This window comes from Carcharodon carcharias, chromosome 2 (genome assembly GCF_017639515.1).
Source record: "Carcharodon carcharias isolate sCarCar2 chromosome 2, sCarCar2.pri, whole genome shotgun sequence".
Lineage (NCBI taxonomy): Eukaryota > Metazoa > Chordata > Chondrichthyes > Lamniformes > Lamnidae > Carcharodon > Carcharodon carcharias.
Window position 1 is genome coordinate 194,503,310 of NC_054468.1, and position 19,520 is coordinate 194,522,829.

Genomic DNA, 19,520 nt, shown 5'->3' on the forward strand with positions numbered 1-19,520 from the left:
GGTCATACCCTCCATGTTCAATTTGTACCTGCAATCTATTCAATCTTTTCCTTACACTCCATGCATTTGTATAAAGAACATTTATTTGAGCCATACACACTAACCTGTCTTCAGCAGTCTTTTTCATTCACATGCTTCTTATTTCTTTCTCCTGCTTTAATTATTTAGTACCTTTTAGTTTTCTCTTTAATGGTTAAAGCACTGTTTCAGACTGTCATTCTGCTATCTTTCCTTCTGGTTGTTTTCAAAGTATTATAAATGCTACCTTTGTCACATTAGCCCTCACCCACATTTCCTAATTTCATGTCCTCATGACTGTTTCAGGATAGTCCATGTCAGTGTACTGTCCAGTATTATGCCACTGTCCCATGAAATGGAACACCTCTTTGCTACACTAGTCTTTCTACAAATACAAGTTCAAACGCCTAATCCACTTAACCCTTTGCCAATTTGCACATAGCTTGATTAATAATCCAGAAATCATAAACCCTGAGGTCCTGTTCTTTATTTAGATCCCAGTTCCTGGTACTCACCAAAAGGACCACCTACCTAATTTTTGCTATATTGTTGGTCCCAACATGAATCACAATGACTGTCTCTCCCACTCCCTCTCCAGTATCCTTTCAAACTGGTTTGAGGCGTCCCTAACCTGGCACCAGGAAAACAACCCTAGTTGTGACTCCCGATCCTGCTTACAAAGGATGCTATCCCTCCCCTTATTATTGATTCCCCTACAACCACCACATTACCCTTCCCTACACCCCCCCACCTCACCCCCTCCTCTCCCTCCACCTTTAGAGAGCCTAATGCTTCAAGATGCCAAAGTCAGTATTCTGGTTGTCCTTCCAACAGTCTTTATCCTTATCCTCATAGGTAGCAAGTGCATTCCTAGTGGATGGGATCAGTTTTCTGCAGATCCACATTCCCTATCTCACCTGACTTCTCCTTTCTCTCCACACGATCAGTCACACCAATCACATTTTGATTCTGCACCTCTCTACGGTGCGTGACCAAGGTCTGAAGCAAACTTTCCATATGCTTCTGCCCCTCTTTTATATGTCAAAGTATCTCCAACTCGAACTCCAGTTCAATGGCTCTGAGCTGGAGTGTTTTACTCTGTTCCCTCAGAACAGCCTCGCTGTCCTCAATTCCCCAAATAGTGCAGTCCAGAAACATAAGCTGCTCTGTCATATCTTAGTCTAGATTATTTATATGTACTCTTTAGTTTGGTTATAAGCTTTTTTCTACACACTAACTTGCACTAAGCACTAAAACACTGGGTAAAAATTTTAAATATTTACTGCCTTTAGCTTACAAAGCATTACAACGTATTGGAGGCAAAAAAGCAGCACCTCCTTATACTGCTGCACTAAATTCCCACTCTCAACAAATTTCCAACTTTTACACTCAGTTTATAATTAACCGTGTTTGCAACCAACATGCATCAATAGATACTGTTTACTTTTATACACTTTTGAGCTACACACAAGTTACAAGTGCTCACCTAGCTTCCTGCTCACAGCAATTAGCCTTTATTCAGGCAATTGATAGTTAGCTGCCACTAACTGGCAGTTTCTCTTAACTAGCTTAGTTTCATTTACAGTTTTTAAAGTTCCAAGTTATATTCGAATGTTAAACTAAATTTCAGTTTGAGATCTACTCGTCAAACACTTACCAGAGAATTCCACTCTCACCAAATTCCCAGCTTTTACACCCTGTTTGTGATGAACTTCGTTTATGATCACTCTGATGCATTAGCTTCCTTCTCTCTGAAACCCAAAACATGGATAGCCCTACTAGAATAGGGTAGGAATTGAGAAGGGGCATAAGGCATGAACATACAACTCTACCTTGAATGTTCTTGATGATTCAAGATGCAATGGCCTCAATAACACCGGCCCATGATGTGGAGCACTCTCTTCTCCAGGGGGCTCTGTCAATACAGGCGTGCCTGCCCCTTGCCTGTTCTCTATAGTTATGTAAAGATACCTTGCCTTGCAAATAGAGGAGGAGAATAGCAGCGAGTGTGTTGCAATGTGTTTAGTTGATATGCCTGCTATAGTTAAACAGCTGGAGATATGTGGAAGCTGTGAGAGGTGGATGTGAGTATGGCAGAACTAGTATGTGTGTCTGTGAGAGAGTGAAGCGTAGTATCTGAATATTCAACATGAGTCCTGATTGAAGAGTGAGTGACAGGGTGTGGTGCATTGAGCAGCATGAGATGTTGGTTTGGTGCAGTGGTAGGTAGGAGATGCCATGTGAGGATGCTTTCACTGAGCTTGACTATCCACGTGAGATCATTGAACTTTTTCCCGGCCAGGTCCTTGGGTCCAGACTTGCTGCCATCCCCTTCTCTGGGTGTGCCTCCTGGCCCCCTTCAGGAACATGGCATCTTTTCTCCTCTCCACCTTTATTATTGCCTCCAGGTCAGCATCAGAGAACCTGGGTTGCTCCTCCCTTTTCTTGCTTCATTTGCTGTGCTTTTCCTTCCAGCCAAGTTTTCCAGAGATAGTCCTCAGCAGCTCCTGTTGCACAAATGCAGTTCACCTTTAAGAGGGGCAGGTTGCCTTTAAGATACCTAGGCTAGCTATGTGTCGTGCTAACCATGCACACCGCTGAGCTGCCTATTCAGCTAGTCAGCAATGCATTCTGCGCTGGGCTGCACGCTTGAGAAGGCAGCGTTTAGATGAGGAGGCAGCACATTTATGCTGCCTGCCTCAATGGGACTGAGTGCAGGGTAATCACGTATTGTGGTTCCTCTAGCTGCAATTTTTCCCCCTATATTTTAATAATTTGAAATAAGGCACCAGCCTACATTTCTATTTCTACTGGCCCTTTAACTTAAATACGTTTTTGATTCCTAGTCTCATCTTTCCCCTTTTATTTCCCACCTCCCTTGAAGGTGCTTACTTTTGGTTCCACCGGTGCTGCAACCTTCTGGTACCTCATCCAAGTCGGCATTTTTTTTTTGTCAGCCCTATGAATGTAAGTAAGCTCTCTTAACATGAAGAGTTTCACACTTAGGCCTGGTCCATACATTCTAACCTAGAAAACTAACAAAAGCTAACCCCCAAGAAGCTGAAAACTTGAAAACACTCCTGAATATAGTCCTATGATTTGTGAAAAACAGTAAAACTGAAAGTGCAGTGGTAGCATTTCCTTTCTGTAGCTTAAGCTACAAATACACACAGCATTTGTTACTTTTGTTGCAGAGATGAAAAGAAAAATGCTCCAATTTTTTTTGAAAAAAATCTGTGTAGGAAGGTGTATTTGTTAATGCAGAACAGGTACGACAAATTGATGGGCACCAAGTTAGAATCATATAAGCCATTTATCTCTTCTGCTATGATTTACAGGTATGACAACTGTTAGCCTTTATAGAATTTGATGACTTGTTTTAAATTTAAGAACTTTCACGAGCTAAAATTTCTATATATTTGATGTGAATTTGACGTCTGTATCTAGAGGTGTAGACTACAGACATGCACATGCCATTTCTAAAATATCTAGGCTATTTTAAATTGACATTAGTTAGAACTTGTGTTAATGGGGCATTGTTTTTTCAACACCAAAACCCACCTTATTAATGCTGATTTTGGCCTGCTTAAGCTTGATCTGTACCACTTAATAGAGAAAATGTATGGGGGAGACTAACAAGAGAGAAACAAGAACAGTTGGAAAAAACGGGGGGAAAATGAGAAGTGAAAAATAAGAGAGAAAAATTAAGGAGCATGGGAAGATAGATGGAAATAAATGATGAAGGGAAGGAAAGAAGAGCTGGAAGGGAGGGAAATTACAGTGATGGGGAGAGAAGGCTGGGGTGTAGATCCACCTCATTAGTTATTGTGACACTATTTTTAATTTGTTCAAGCTGCAACATCACATCAATGAGTGTGTTGGGAATACTGGAACAGTAAAGAACAATAAGTACTGGTCCCGCCTGGAAAATAGAAAGATGGTATGAAATTATTTGCTCCCATACTATACTTATTCTTTTAAACTTGAATTGGAGCAGCCAAAGAAAATATTATCTCCCTATATCACTGTTACTCTATTAGCTACCTGCCAACTGTCCATGTTTTAAATGGATAGTCAGTGATTCAACCCAGTGTTGGATTGTCTTGTTTGCTTCAGAAGATCAGTGGGGTTTCAAATGGTATCCTACAAACCAATGTGGCTCTTTTGTAATGTGCATGCACTGCTACTTCCTGTAACTCCTGCACTAAATGGGACAGATCTAGTTACGGATTGTGATTGGATTTCCTCTTTGGAGTGGCTATATGTAAAACAGGGGCTACAGCTTTAAAGTTAAATTACTGCTTGGCTAATTCTTTCTTCTGTAATTGCATGCTATAAACTATATTCAATGTTTTTTGTGAATTGTCAGCTTTTTTGGGTTGTGCCTTTAGTCAATCTCTGCTTTTTTTTGGTTTGCATGTATGTATACACCTAATGAGAGTCATCATCATTAGAAAATGCAATGATAATTTCTAGAAATGGCCAGCTTTCCCAAAGTACGAGGCATCATTGATGTATACACGTAGATATCTGCAAGCTTGCTATCTACCATTTTGGCATATGTAACTGGAAAGGCTGACTATTCATGAACACAGGAAAACAAAAATGCACCACACTGCACAACTCCTATGCAATATGGATTTTGCTTTTATTTCAAAACATAGCCCTTTGAAAGAGCAAAGCAGGTCTAACTCTTCTAGTAGCTGTGGGCTACAACTCCTGTATAGATACAACAAAGCATATATGCAAACCAGAGCTGTCATTAGCATGCCAAAGCAATATTTTAAATCCTTGAGCTAATCAAACAGGAACTTTGCAATATGTGCAGCGAAAATCTGATGTTGCAAAACGTTGCTGTGGACGGAAGGCCCGCATATTGTCATGAGCCACAGAGTTTATCATGACAGCACGTTATATGTTGTACAATATTGCCATGGATAGTGAGCACACCACAGGCTGAAGATGACCTGCTATCTTGGACTATATAGCATCCTTGTTTGGTTTTTGATATGTACCACAGTTAAGTTAAGCTACGAACTTGAGTTAATTTAAGGGACAGGTAATAATGCTCTCTGAATTTCCCTTAATAAAGGATCCCATTAGATGAGTTTATCATAAATGTTCTGACAATGAACTATGCTATCAGTAAGCCACTACTGAAATTATGAACTTAATGATATTTCAATATGTGACACAAGATATTCTCATTGATTGTATTCATATTGTTAACTGAAATGGCATGAATATTCCGTACTCTTCTCATCTTCTTTAATTCATTCTCAGAATATGAATGTTTCCAGGAAGGCCAGCATTTATTTCCCAACCTTAGCTTTCCTGGTGGTTGAATCACTGCAAGCAGTTTGGTGCAATTGAGTGACTTGCTAGGCCACTTCACGGAGCAGTTAAGAGTCAACCACATTGATGTGGCACTGAAGTCACAAACTGGGCAGACTGAGTAAGCATGGTATGTTTCCTTCCATACAGACAGTAGTGAATCAGTTGCATTTTTGCAATAACACGTGGTGGCTTCATGGTCACTTTTAATGATATCAGTTCTTTTTTTTAATTTTCAGATCTTTCAAAAACTGAATTCAAATTCTCAAATTGCCATGGTGAGATTTGGACTCATATTCTCTGCATTACTAGTCATCTGGACCAGTAGTCCAGTGACATAGCCATTACATGTATTGTGATAAAAGCACTAATAAAGGGCCAAAGATATAGAAAAATTATTTTACTTCAGCAATTGTTCCAGCACTATCTGAAGATGACAAATGGACCCCCTAGTGACTAACTGGTTGATCATAAGGTGTAAGCTGAACAATACAATCGCAAAATTCTGGAGGATTATTTTATACGTCAACATGAGGTGCTATCTTCAGGAGATAAGAAGCAAGTGAAAGAAGGAAAAATGTAATACATAACATAAGATTGCTAAATAATGGAAAAATAAACATTTTGTGACTTAATATTACTTAACTCATGTTTTTCTTTGACCAGTCAGCCTTGGTTCACTGATGAGATCTGGGAGGGTAGACCTGTCACTCAATGCTAGGATTATTCCTATTTAAGGTAACTTGGCCAATCAACTGCATAACGGTTAGGATACATCCTCATTGACAAGCCAGACAAAGCTCATAAGTGTCCTGTGCAGAATTAGTTGCTTACATCTCAACAGTACCCTGAGTTCACTAGGGAATCCCTAAACTTTGGCTTCTGCAAACTTTCACTTGAATTCCATGGGATTGGATAAGTGGAGTATGTCCTTAAGAGGAGAATAGTGTGTTCCAGAAAAACAGTTATCACAGAGTCACAGAATTGTTACAGTGCAGCAGGAGGCCATTCAGCCCATCGTGCATGCACCAGCTCTCTGAATGAGAAATTCACTTAGTGCAATCCTACCTTAGTGCCTTCTCCCCATAACCCTGCACATTCTTCCTTTTCAGATAACAGTCTAATTCCCTTTTGAATACTTCAGTTGAACCTGTTTCCACCACACGCTCAGGCAGTGCATTCCAGAACTTAACCAAGTAACTGCGTGAAAAGATTTTTCCTCGTGTCTCTTTTACAAATCATTTATGGATTTCTTAGCAGTTTATGAATTTATGTATGTCATGAAATATTATAATTTAGCTCACACAAATATATCTTTTAGCATTCATGAAAACCTACTTAGTCTGATTATTTTCTATAGTTTGTCACTGGCCAATTTGAAGGCCATATGTTGCAGAAAATCAAATCAAAATATAACCTTTGTTAATTGACATGTAAGAAGGTAACACACAATTGTTTTCATGTTCAAACATTATCCAGTGGCTCTGGTAGCCTTATTGCATTGCTCATTTAACCAATAATGTAGTAGAACACAGCAAATTTACAATTACTACAACCATTTCATTTTTATTTGAATTACTTACAGTGAGGCTGCCACAAGGCTCCAGCACAATTGGAACGGACATCTTGCCTTGTAGATTTAGCTTGGTGAGATAGAATACCTTTTCACCAACAATCCTTTCTTTTTTCATCCGACGTATACTGTAGAGCCTAAATCGCACTGCATAATTACCAATCATCTCAGACTCAATGCGATTAAACCTAAAGACCTCTGTGAAGACAGGGCAAGGCCCTCGCTGGACACTTGTTTTTGATCTTTGTTTCTTTGTGGGAAGAAGCACAAGATGTACTTGCCATGAGCTGTTGCCGGTTCGGTTATGTGTTGGAATATCTGTAACAGCTGTTACTGTTACCATAAGTTTCTGTGCTTGCGAGTCAAAATCAAAAGTGACATCCAGTGTGCCATACTTTGATATAGGTTCTGGATCGTAAGCTTTTGGTAGCTGTGCAGAAGATCCTCTAGCTGACATGTCCTATGGAGTATAAAAAAAATACAAATAACTTCAATCCTCACAAAGCCAAGTTCTTTTTTGGCACAGATTTAACCTCCCTTCCCACCAAAATAAATATCAGCTCCTTAATCTCTGTGCTTCCAGCAAGTCAGTACACTAACTGTTGAAGGTGAACTAGTGAACTGTGCTCAGCTTTCCAGTAAAAGTTAATGTTCATAAGCTTTAACCCTGTGAGTGTGACTGGGTCTTCTTATTGATCATAACAATATAGTAAAGTTCTGCCTTTCGCGACTTCCTTGTTCGCATATTCACTTATCCATCCCAAAGTCTTTGTACACTGCACTGCCCATCACGTGAGCAATTGTTTGCTTATCTGTGTTTTCTTTCCCTTCTCTCCTCTTTCCCTGAGATGGCAGCCACGACGGAGCAGAGCCCTTGACATGTTTTAACATCGAAGTCTCTGGAAGTGGATTCCTCCATTAGTCCTGGCCATGGACATTTAATTCTCTCTTTTTTAAGCTCCTTTCTGAGAGGCATGAGAAGCAGTGCCTGGAATGGTTGTAGCTGAAGTGCAGCCTGAATGGAGAGATTAACCTGGAAATGTCCGAATCTTAGTCCAGAGCTGCAATAATAGCTCTGTTCAATTTTGAAATGTTCATCAATTTTATCAGCCAGTGTTGGAGTAAATCATGTTTTTCTTAAATGAGGATTGTCTCTTTTGAAAATTTTCAATGTGTGTTGTATTGCTCAGAGGCTCGCCACCCCCACCTCCCCCCCCAACAAGTCTGTCATATACAGGTACCACAATTTGCTTCATTGATGCATGCCCCATCAATAATTCAGTAATTCTCCTTTGCTGTTCAATGCCTTAAAAGGCCATCAGAACTTTCGCCCCCCCCCCACCCCCCATTTTCCCTCATATGCTCCATCCTACATAATCCTAAAAACATTTTTTCTCCTTAGTGTACATAGACCCCTCTGTCAGTCATTGCTTCTACAATCCAATCTCTGAGTGTCCTCATGCCTCACCACTCCTAGTACCCCCGCAGCATAGGTACCATCTTACTCCTACACACAGCCTTCTTCAATGTTCACAGGTCTTCTATGTCCCAATCTCCCCTTACTCCAACGTGCTCTAATCCCTCAGCCTCTTCATTTCCCTCAGACCCATAACCACTGAATCCTTTCAGTCTGTAGATCTTCTCTTAAATGCACTTTGAAAATTTCACTACAATTTCTTCCTGCCAACAATCCCCATGTCTATGTCCAACCTGGTACGTGTTGCCTCTCATCCTGCTGCATATCATAGGTCTTAGAAAAGTATAAGAGTTAGTACTGGATATATCAGTAAAGGAATATAGATGGAATCTGCTGCTCTCACTTGTGGCGCGCTTGCAGGCGGGAATGGCATTTACTTAGGCAGCATGGTGGCATATTTGAACTCCGCAGCCAATCAACCACCAAAATTAAGTTCTGGGTGGGAAGACCAATGGTCTACCTTCTCACCCTGCCGCCAAGTGAGGTCATAATGTGGCCAATTAATGACTACCTAAGGGCCTCATCCTGCCGCTGCTGAGATTAACTGAGCTGCAAGTAGGCCTGTCATCATGTGGCATGTACGACAGGTGAACCTGTGCTGGTTGCTTGTCACCTCGGGAGGGAGGGTCCTTCAATCAAAGGAATCAATGCCTGCTCGAGTGACTGGACAATGGGAGAGGGCAGGGTCTCGCTGAGAGCCATCCTCCTGACCTTGCTTCAAAGCCCCTTGACCCCCTCTCACTGCCATCCCCGCCCCATGAAACTCCTCCCCCTCCACATTACTTACCTGTAGCCTGGGTGCTCTGCAATCCTGGAACTCATGGTGTCTTTCTAGCAGCAGCCATGGCCTTCTCAATGGCATTGCTGAGCATAAGAGCTGCAGGCCTCTGAATGGCCAGCAGCGCACGCTAGGTGGGACTTCTGCCCCCGGGGTCTTGATTCCATGGGAAGGCCCATTGGTGGCCTCGCCACTGCCTAATGGGTATGTGTTTCAGCAGGCCATCCTGTGAAGAGGCATCATGGGTTTCTCATTGGGACTCCATGCAGACGAGACCCTGACACCACAACAAGACTTCACTCTGAATGTGAATGCCACACAGTGACATTGATGACATAACAAAGAGGGAGGCGATGGAAGGGGAGAGGACACTTACAAAATCAGTCCATTAGAAACAATGTGCAAACAAATCAGAAACAGAAATTAGGTCATTTTGGTATTTGGTGTTCATTGGGAAGGCTGTGGGTGGGGTAGTAAAGCGTCAAATGTTGAAGTATTAATACTTAGCAAAGGTTGAAAAGAAATACAATATGAAATATAATCTGTAATGAATGTAATGTTGTATTCAAGGTTATTTAAAAACAAATAATTCCAAGGGCACTTGATCAATTCAAACCAAATATGCCTTTTATAAAAGGGTGGTAAGTGAAAGCCAAATCTGAAACATTGGATGCCATTCAAAAAATTAGTCATGGGTTGTGAAGCACTTTGAAACACCCCAAGTCTGTGATAACGCATTTTATAAATACGATTTATTTTCTTCTCAGGGATATTGTTATATTAGGGATGCTTCAGAGAAAAGCAAAGAAGATGATTCTGGGACTCAGAGTTCTAAGTTATGAAATGAGGCCCAAAGAACTGGACTTATCTGTTAGAACATGGATTTAGATAACATTATTCAGGTCTCCAAAATGTGAAACAGCATCAATAATGTGAACTGTATGCAAGCTTTTAACTTAAACCTTGAATGGTGAACTGGAGGATGTAAGAAATAATATTAGTAAATCTCAAGCAAAATAAGAATTTAGCAATTTTTCTCCCACAGAATAATGAATATGTCAATGCAACAAAAGTTCTTAATGGTTTATCAATTAATTGTTTCAAAAAAAAATCTTTGTTTATGTATTGTTGGGATTGGGATTTTAAGTTATAAAGGTAGAAAGAGAAAAGGATAATCAAATATGCCAAATAAACCAGTGAATGCATGGAAGTCCATAAAATTATATGGAATACAAAAAGGCCGTTTGACTAATGAAATCCATTCCTTCCACTAATCATGTGGAATTTGCCAATTGCTTCTCTGGCCTCCCTCAAGGCAATTGAATAAAACTCCATATTATTTATCTAATATTACAAAATTACATTATTATTGCTTGATTTGTTATTTTTTGTGGAATTATTTAGGTCACAGTAGGAATATTGTCTGCCGTTCTGAGCACCTTATTATAACAAATATATACAGTAAAAACAATGGAAATGTTACAGCAGATATTCATCATGATGTTACTAGGAATGAAGAGAAACTTGAGAAATTGGGGCTTTTTTTTCTCTACGACGAAAATGGTTAAGAGATATACGCACATATGAACGTATGACTTAGGAGGAGTAGGCCACTCGGCCCTCGAGCCTGCTTTGCCACTCAATAAGATCATGGCTGATCTGGCTGTAACGTCAACTCCACATTCCCATTTACCCCCAATAACTCCTTTCACCCCCTTGCTTATCAAGAATCTAAGACCCTCAAAAAAAAATTCTCCTCATCTCTGTCTTAAATGAGTGACCCCTTATTTTAAAATAGTGACCCCTTAGTTCTAGATTCTCTCACAAGAGGAAACGTTCTTTCCACATCCACCCTGTCAAGACCCTTCAGGATCTTGATCAGATATCTTGATAAAAGCTATCAAAATTACGAAAGATTATAAAGTACATTGTTTGCACTGACTGATAAAACACAAACGAGGAAGCACAAATTTAGGATACATCTTCAGCACTGAAAAGGTGAATGGTGTGCTCCTGATGTACACAGGTGCTTCTTAAATACTCTTATGGATACAGATATAACTGTTATATTGAATATTTCACACAATTATAAATGTACATCCATAATTAGGGACAGTACAATATCTACGCAAGTAATTCTCTCTTCTAATCCCCATCTGGTACTGTATATTAATCATTAAAATTATGAAACTAAAATGAAATATTCCAAAGTGAACAAAGTCTTTTTCCAAGTTTTAAGAAAAATAATTTGTAGGTGCTTATGGGCCCATCCAGAAAAAGGATAATGGTGTTTGATAAATCAAAAACAATAACATTGCATCAGTTTGAAAATATTAAGAAGTCTTAAACTTGATGCGGAGGTTAGGTGCAACACAGATGCCCCATTACATAATCACAATAACATGTCTCAATTCATTGACCTGCAGTCTCTAATACTCCCACATAATATAATTGGGAACAGGACTGAATCCGTCAAAATCCAATTCATTTAGACTGTCTAACAGTCAGCAGGAAGGACGTTTTTGTTTCATCTCTATAGTTTGGATTAGAATCAAAGTCCCAGATGTGAAAGGGTGAAGTCCTGATCCCAACACCACCCATAATACTAAAACCTCAAAAGCTTTCAGTAAATTTTACTTTGGTCAAAAAAAACTATTTAATCAACTTCTCTTTGCCAAACTTTCTATTTTTATTCTCTATTATAAGAGTAAACATTAGATATGCAGGATTAGTCAGTACTCCTACATTATTGCTGAATGAGACACTAATAAGATTTTAATCGAAGATTATTCCAAGTCAAGTTCTACAGGTTTGTTGGGTAAAATAACCTAGACTTTTCTTGGATTGCTAAGCTTATTGTCTGGTTACTGTCATTCTGGAAGAGGAATAAAATATAATTTGTCCTGCATAAACTGCAAAATGTTGAAGGTTCATAACAAAGAAGGTCCTCCAATAACATCAGATAATTGACCAAAAGTAATCTACCCATAGTTAATTTTGTATTTAAAATATAACCTGAATAGGTAAATATATTTAGCCAAAAACAGTGAATTTGATGTTGTCCATTATTTCCGTAAGTCAGCACAATGTAGTCCTACTTACTGAGGTTTTATTCACTGATGGTTATGTTAACTTCGTAACCTGCTACAATTTACAGCTATATATAAATCCTCCCTGGGAGTATGACAGATATTAACTGATGTGTCGATGCTTCAGCAAAACACTGCTGTTATGTCTGTCTTCTTCCTTATCACTGTGCACAGTGATATACAAGGGAGCAACTATGTTCACAATCACATTCCTGCTCCAAGATGAATCAATAAATCATGTCTTTATAAGAATATCAGACAATGGTGTAACCCTGGAGCTTAATGTGAATATTATACGGTTGTACCACAGCATTGGTAAAAGCCCTTGTATCCAGTTCAGTATCAGAAATAGATAGATCCAAAGCTGCTAAATTTAAAACAGTAATTGTTTTCTGCAATTCAATTTGCAAAGAACTTTGTTTCACCAGGTTACATTGGAAATATTTTATCCACATTATAAACTAGTGACATTATAATCATTTGAATCAGCAAGGTTAATAGAGAATTCTATATGGCACAGTTGTAAGATTACATTGTTAATGAAGATAAAGATATCACATCAAACCTCAAGAATAAATAACCTGCAACAAGGCAATGTTATCCCACAAAAATGCCAAGTAACAATGCAATTGATGTGGCGACCTGATGTCATGGCACTTTGGTGTAGTTGTGCACAGTACAAAAAGATGATGAAATTTAGGTTTGTACTCATGATTCCCCACAGGTCACGTTCTCATCTATTTAGGTCATTTAAACAGCCACTGAGCAGAGATGAGGCATCTCAAAAAAAAAGACGGAGGGAAAAAAATTGAAAGAGGAATCAACTCATCTCTCTTACTCACTCTTCACTGGCCTGCAAAATGTGACTTTGATTAAGGACTGAGGCAAAGTCAACTATCTTTCCATCATGGGCTGGGAAGGGAGTAAAACAACAATAGTCTCATGTGCTGAATTATTTAAAACAGGAAATGCCGAAAATATTCAGCAGGTCAAGCAACATCTGTGGTGAAACAGAGGTGAATGTTTTAAGTTGATGACCTTTCATTAGAACTGGAAAATGTTGGAGATGTAACAGGTTTTAATCAAGTACAGAGACAGGGAAAGGACATGGGGAGGAAAGAACAAAATGAAAGATCTATGGTAGGGTGGAAGGCAGAAGAGATTACATGACAAAACGGAAGATGGTGCAAGTCAAAAACAGAAGTTATTGCAACTAGTAAAGAAACAAAAAAAATGGTCTAGAGAATTATTATCAGCAACTATTGTCCTAAAATTGGGAGCAGTAGCTACGATCTGAATTCAATGTTGAGTCCAGAAGGTTATAAAGTGCTTTTGAAAGATGAGGTGTCCTTCATTTAGCTTTTGTTCAGCTTAATTAGAGCAGTGTAGAAAGCCAAGGTCAAAGTGGGACCGGAGTGGAGAATTCAAATGACAAGCGATTGGTAGCTCAGTGTCATGCTTGCATTCTGAACAGAGGTGCTCCTGGATATGGGAGCAAATGATTTAATGACCTTATCAAGGCAGATATGGTCAGTGGTATGGTCGGTCCAAATACAAACCAATGTTTCCTCTAAACTGTGCAGCCATGCAGCAATCTGGAAATTCCTGCACAGGTATGGGTCATCTTTTTGTACTGTGCACAACTACACCAAAGTGCCTTGACACCAGGTCACCACATCAATGGCTTTGTTACTTGGCATTTTTATGGGGTTACAGGTTATTTATTCTTGAGGTTTGATGTGATATCTTTATGTTCATTAGCAATATAATCTCATAACTGTGCAATATAGAATCCTCTTTTATCCTTGCTGATTCAAATGATTATAGTGTCAATTCCCGAGCACAAGTTGGCTCCTTTAAATTACAACGTGTGCACAGGCGTTCAAAAATATTTAAAGGTCTCGTGCTTAAATAAACAAAAAATTTAGCGGGAACATTGGTACAAGTCCCTTTATTTTGCCTTCCCCAGCCTTCTCCTGCACATCACTCTTTAGATCAACAAACCTTGCAGATATACTCGTCCCTCTGTCTTGGGGCACCTCCTCACATCCCCACCTGATCAGCCACCACTGACACTCACCCACATCTTGTTACAAAGTCACATTCATCCCTCACAGTGATCCTACACAAGTGCTGTTTTTCCATCCTATTAAAACACTGCTTACATCTTGTTTGAGTATTTCATAAAATCAAAGGTGAATATAATAATCTTGTCTCAATGCCAACTCTTTTTTCCTCTTTGAAATATACGTAGTTTGTATATGTTATAGTTAATTATGTAGACATAAATGTTATATGCATACCATCCACTAATATCGTAATGTTAAGCTGATGCTCTGCTAGTTGTCTAGGTTGATGTCTGTTGTAGAACAGTGTTGCCCAACACATTAGCCATAAGCCTCTTTTGGCTAATTGGGAATCCAGATGTGGTTAATTACATTTTTGATTAGTAAATAAAAAATGGCTCGTAGACACTGCTGTTGGGCATGTGATGCACATATACTTTAACTGTTTTTTGTGCGTGTTGGTAAAACGGTAAGATGAAAAGCAGATTATGCGAATTATTTTTCATTATGTGATCTTTACTTCTTTGATTACTGCCAATTGACTATTACAATAGTGCATATCACAGATGAAAATGTCGGACTTCAGCATTATGGAAACATCAGCAACATTGTATGGAGAAATGAGTAACGATGGTGGTTAGCTTGACTAATCAGAATAACCGTTCCAAACCAGCAGAAGGAAGCAAGCCGAACAAATAGCAACTCCAACAAGGCACATAATGGCAAAGGATAAGCAATAATCCAATTATGTTCTGGATGGAGAGCAGGGGTAGGTTTGCCACATCTCATTGTACAAGTCAATATTCTCAGCAATAATGCTAATGATGTTAAAGCCTTGATTGCAGCTAGCAGAGAAAAATCTAGAATTTGCACTAAAATGTGGTGTATCTGATAAAATCATCCCTACTTTGGCGAAAGAGGAAGACTGCTGAGTTTTTCACTGTATGGTTAGTAATAGATGTTTATTGAGTAAATATACAAGTACATTTACCTATATTATTTGTAAGACAATTTCTACTAAAATTAAATGAATGTGGCTAAAATAGTGTGGCCGAAGCCATACCTGTAACACTGGTTTATAATCTCTGCACAAATGGAAACCATTTGGCCCATCAGGCCAATGAATGGTACTATCTTTAAATCAGAGCTAACTAACCCAATCTTACTACCCTCTCTGACACATATCTCTTAATAGTTTTCGTCCCCAAGGATCAAGAATTGTTTTGATTTCTATTTGTAGTGACACTAAAAACATAATCTTTTTTAATTCATTGACAATATCCTTAAAGATAACAAGCCGAGCAATTCTTTACCTACCTGTTTATATAATTCTCTTTTAAATGGGGTTACCGAATCAGCTTCAATAGCCACTTGCAGATTCTCATTGGAAAACAATTCCTTTAAACTCTTCTTCAATGATTTTAGTACTAATGTACTTTAGTACTAATCTTATGTCCCCTTCATACTGATTCACCAATCATAGAAAATATTGGTTAGGAATCTCCTCAAAAATGCTCCAACTCCACTGCTGTAAATTTGCTGGAAATGCAGCAGAAAACTGCACTTATGGTGAAGTGATGGTGGCAAAGCAGAAGCAGTTTTGAGAAAATTTCTGTCCATTCTTTCACTATTTAATCTAAAGATAATTTTGAAACATTTCTACTGGACCCTTGGTTAAATGTTGAAATCAGGGAGAGAAGGGAATTCAGTTTTGTTGCTGGATGAGGGTCTATCTTTTTAATAATTGAAAATGCATGAGGAAATGAAGTATATAAATACATGGTCTACAGAACAGTATGAAGGTAAAAAATCTTTTTAACTCGAGGAAGGATAAACATGTGCAGAAAACAGTACAATGAGGTATTTCAATTTGTTTGCAAATCATTGCAATTCCTGTATTATGGTTATTTGATATGAAACATAACTCAATAAACCAGGAGAATACTTCCATTTCTATTACCTCTGGACTCAGGATGGCAGTGCTGTCGCTTGGAACATCTTCCTCGTATCCTTTGTGATGGTAGCTTTCTGTCTCATGGCCTACACTTCCCTCGCTAGGGCACTTACTGTATGAACAACGTGGACTGTTGCAATCTGCACTGGAATGAGACAGTTCACACTTGTCATCCAGTTCTGATGGTGTGTAGGAAAGATGTGGTGATCCATTATCATCCTGATAGGGGGGAGGTTGAAGTTCATCAAGTGGAGGTGTCCTCCTCATCCTCTGAATACAGTGTTCTAGTTAGAATATAACATTATAGATTAATAATAATAAAATATTTTTACAGGTTATATATTTTTTTAAATGCTGATAGAATGGTGTGTTACTAACCAAATGATTAGTTGGCACACATTTTATTGTACAGAAAATGTAAGTGGATATTAACAGATTCAGGTTACGTAGAAGGTGGGGGAGGGTTGGAGGCAGAGTTTTAGTTAGGAAACCCAGGCATTCAGGTCTCCATCCATTCTGTGGAGTTTTAACTCTAAAGCATGAATCTTCTGATCCTGACAGGTTTCCTGTCTGGAAATGAGTCTGCTTGACTTCGAACCAGATGGAGAGCACACAGGGCAAGCCACCGTAATACAGTCCAATACACGACCACAGAGGGAATTGGGGATTCCAATATCCAATTCCTGACCCTAGAGGCCTTTGTATGGATGGAGTGTCTGATGGGCAGGAACTTGGAGGGCCAGGGGAGAGCACTCCATTCCTCCTAGCCCACCTGCAGTGCTGTGAAGACACTCACCTTTTCCCTGAGGCTGTCCTCTCCTTGCTTCAGCTGCAAAGTTTCCTGAGGCCTGTGAAATCTGGTTGCCCAGGGGTAAACCCGCACAGCAGCTTAAATCTGAGGCTGTCAGCTCCATTAACATATTTAAAATGCAAGGCATCCTCCTGGGAGCTGGTTGGCACCCGTCCCTTGTCTCATCCCAGAAGACCTGGAAAATGGTGGGACTCTTAATCTTCCTCAGCTTAATCCCCACCCACACCTAAACCTACCTGTTCATCTATGTTAAAATGCACACCATATTTTCTAAACTTTCCAGAGCATTTAGCCTTGCTACTCTTTTTTGTATTCTAAGTAATTTTTAATCCATTTTTATTAATGTCTAGCAGTTGTTCCATATTTTGGCAATGATACATAATAAAGCATGTGTAAACTCAAGCTTTTACCATGTTAGCAATTATTTTGCCATTAGATTTGATCACTGTTATGGAGAACCCCTGACATATTCAATGACCCTGGCTGGTAATGCATCATTGTTGGGAGAGGACAGATTTAAACTCAGCTTTGCAGCTGAAAAGTCATTGGATACAAGCAGACAAGATAGTTATGGATGAGGATGGTCCTTAGCAGAATCATCTTCATTCATCCATTCTGAAAGATCTAATCTAACATCTAATTGTTTCTTAAATTATTCCAGAGCTTTAGCCTCCACTGTGCGTGGAAGTTTATTCCGCCTGTGAATTGCTCTTTGAACAAAAATTTCCTGGTATTTATCCCGACAATTATCTTTTACTGGTAAAAATACCTTTCTTCTATTCCTGAAGTTTAATGTAAAGTAATACTACAAGTTAACCCTGTCTATACCTTTAACAGTTTTATATAAGCTCTATAATATTACAATTTAAATGCCTTCTTTTGAGGCTGAAATGCCCAAGTTTTTAGTCTTTCTTCAAAACTCAGACACTAACACTGGGGATCAGCCTGATGGTTTTTCTTATACCACCTCCAGTGCTTGAATGTCTCCCTCATTTCTTGGCAATGAGAACTGGATGCAGTATTTGAAGTGCAGCCCAATCAGGGTACTATAAAGTTTTATCATTACCAGCTTTGACACATATTCTGCTATTCTGACTATGAAATTCAACATCCTCTTGGTTTTGTTGATTGCTATCTAGGTTCAGCACCAAATCCACTAAAGACCTAAATCTCTTTCAGCTTCATCCAAAGCTATTTCAACACTATTCATGAAGTACATGTATCATGTAGTTTTCCTCCCGATGTGGAGCATCTTACACTTATAATAAATAATCAGAAAACGGCAGATAACATTTCACTTTGGGGGCAGGAAACAGGAGCTACAACTTTTTCTGGGTCCCAAATCTACCCCCAGGGGGAAGGCAGTTACTCCTTGGAATTTTGACTGGGACTACAGAGGTTCGCTGTCTAATTCAGGGCAGTAGATGGGCCCTTAAAGCTGAAAGGCCAATCAGAGCTAAATAAAAAGTAGAAAAAACAGCCAGGCCACCAGTTTTGGGGGGAAATCTCTGTACAGGGTGGCTTTTGGCTGCACCCACATGCAGGACCTGTAGGCCTGCCAGAAACATTGGCACCTAGCAGTTGAACTGCCACCTTTCACATTAGGAAACTGGAGGCCAACTCAAAAATCCCAGTCAGCCTCCTTTAACAATCATTAAAAAGGCTGTCCACCTCATCAGGAAACCAGCACACCAGCCAGCACCAGTATTTTCGGGTTCTGACTACCAACGTTCCCAAACTTACCAGGACCCAAAACCTTGCCCAATTTGTCTAATTAATTCCATAATATTTGAGCTGCTACCTCTAATTCCACTGACTTCTTAGTTTGGTTTCACCTGCAAACGTGGCATCTTTGCATTGTGTATCTGAATCCATGTCATTCATGTAAATTAGAAACAGCAGCAGTCCAAAATGTCGAGCTCCGAGGCACCTCACTTAGTATTTCACTGCACTCTGAAATAACAACTAATCATTTCCTACCCTGCAGTCAGTTTCTCATCCATTCCAAGGGTTTGCCCTAAATCCCTGTAGCTATGATTTTTAATGAATAGCCTTTTGTATGGAGATTTATCAAAAGCTCTTTTGATATTAACTCAGCATTTAGGCTCACAGATGACGAATAGCCAGTCGGCTAGGTGTTGGAATACTGCCAGCATCCATGGTGCTCTGAAACAAGACTCTTAAGAAGCAGAATAAGACAAAAAAATTGGAAGAAACAGATTTGCCCATGCCTTGTTGTTCATTATTGCTGAATGCCAATTTTTTTTTGTTGTCAATAATGTTTAAAATGTTCTGCTTCACATTTTTACCAATTAAATAAGAAAACTTAGTTTAGTCACAGTCACACAGCAGTGGAAACAAGAAGCAAGCAGAGTGAATGATGAAATTCAAAATGATTACAGTGAGTAACTGCATTAGCA

General features: G+C 39.2%; 1 protein-coding gene across 1 annotated transcript in view; it reads right to left on the reverse strand.

Moving 5' to 3' along the window:
* LOC121274022 (synaptotagmin-14-like) overlaps window positions 1–19,520 on the reverse strand; it is a 256,789-nt gene that overhangs the window by 51,125 nt on the left and 186,144 nt on the right. The window contains exons 5-6 of the mRNA XM_041181156.1: window positions 16,296–16,573; window positions 6,936–7,385 (exon numbers count right to left, since the gene is read on the reverse strand). Coding sequence (XP_041037090.1) covers window positions 6,936–7,385; window positions 16,296–16,573 — 728 coding nt within the window. The remainder of the gene's footprint in view (window positions 1–6,935; window positions 7,386–16,295; window positions 16,574–19,520) is intronic.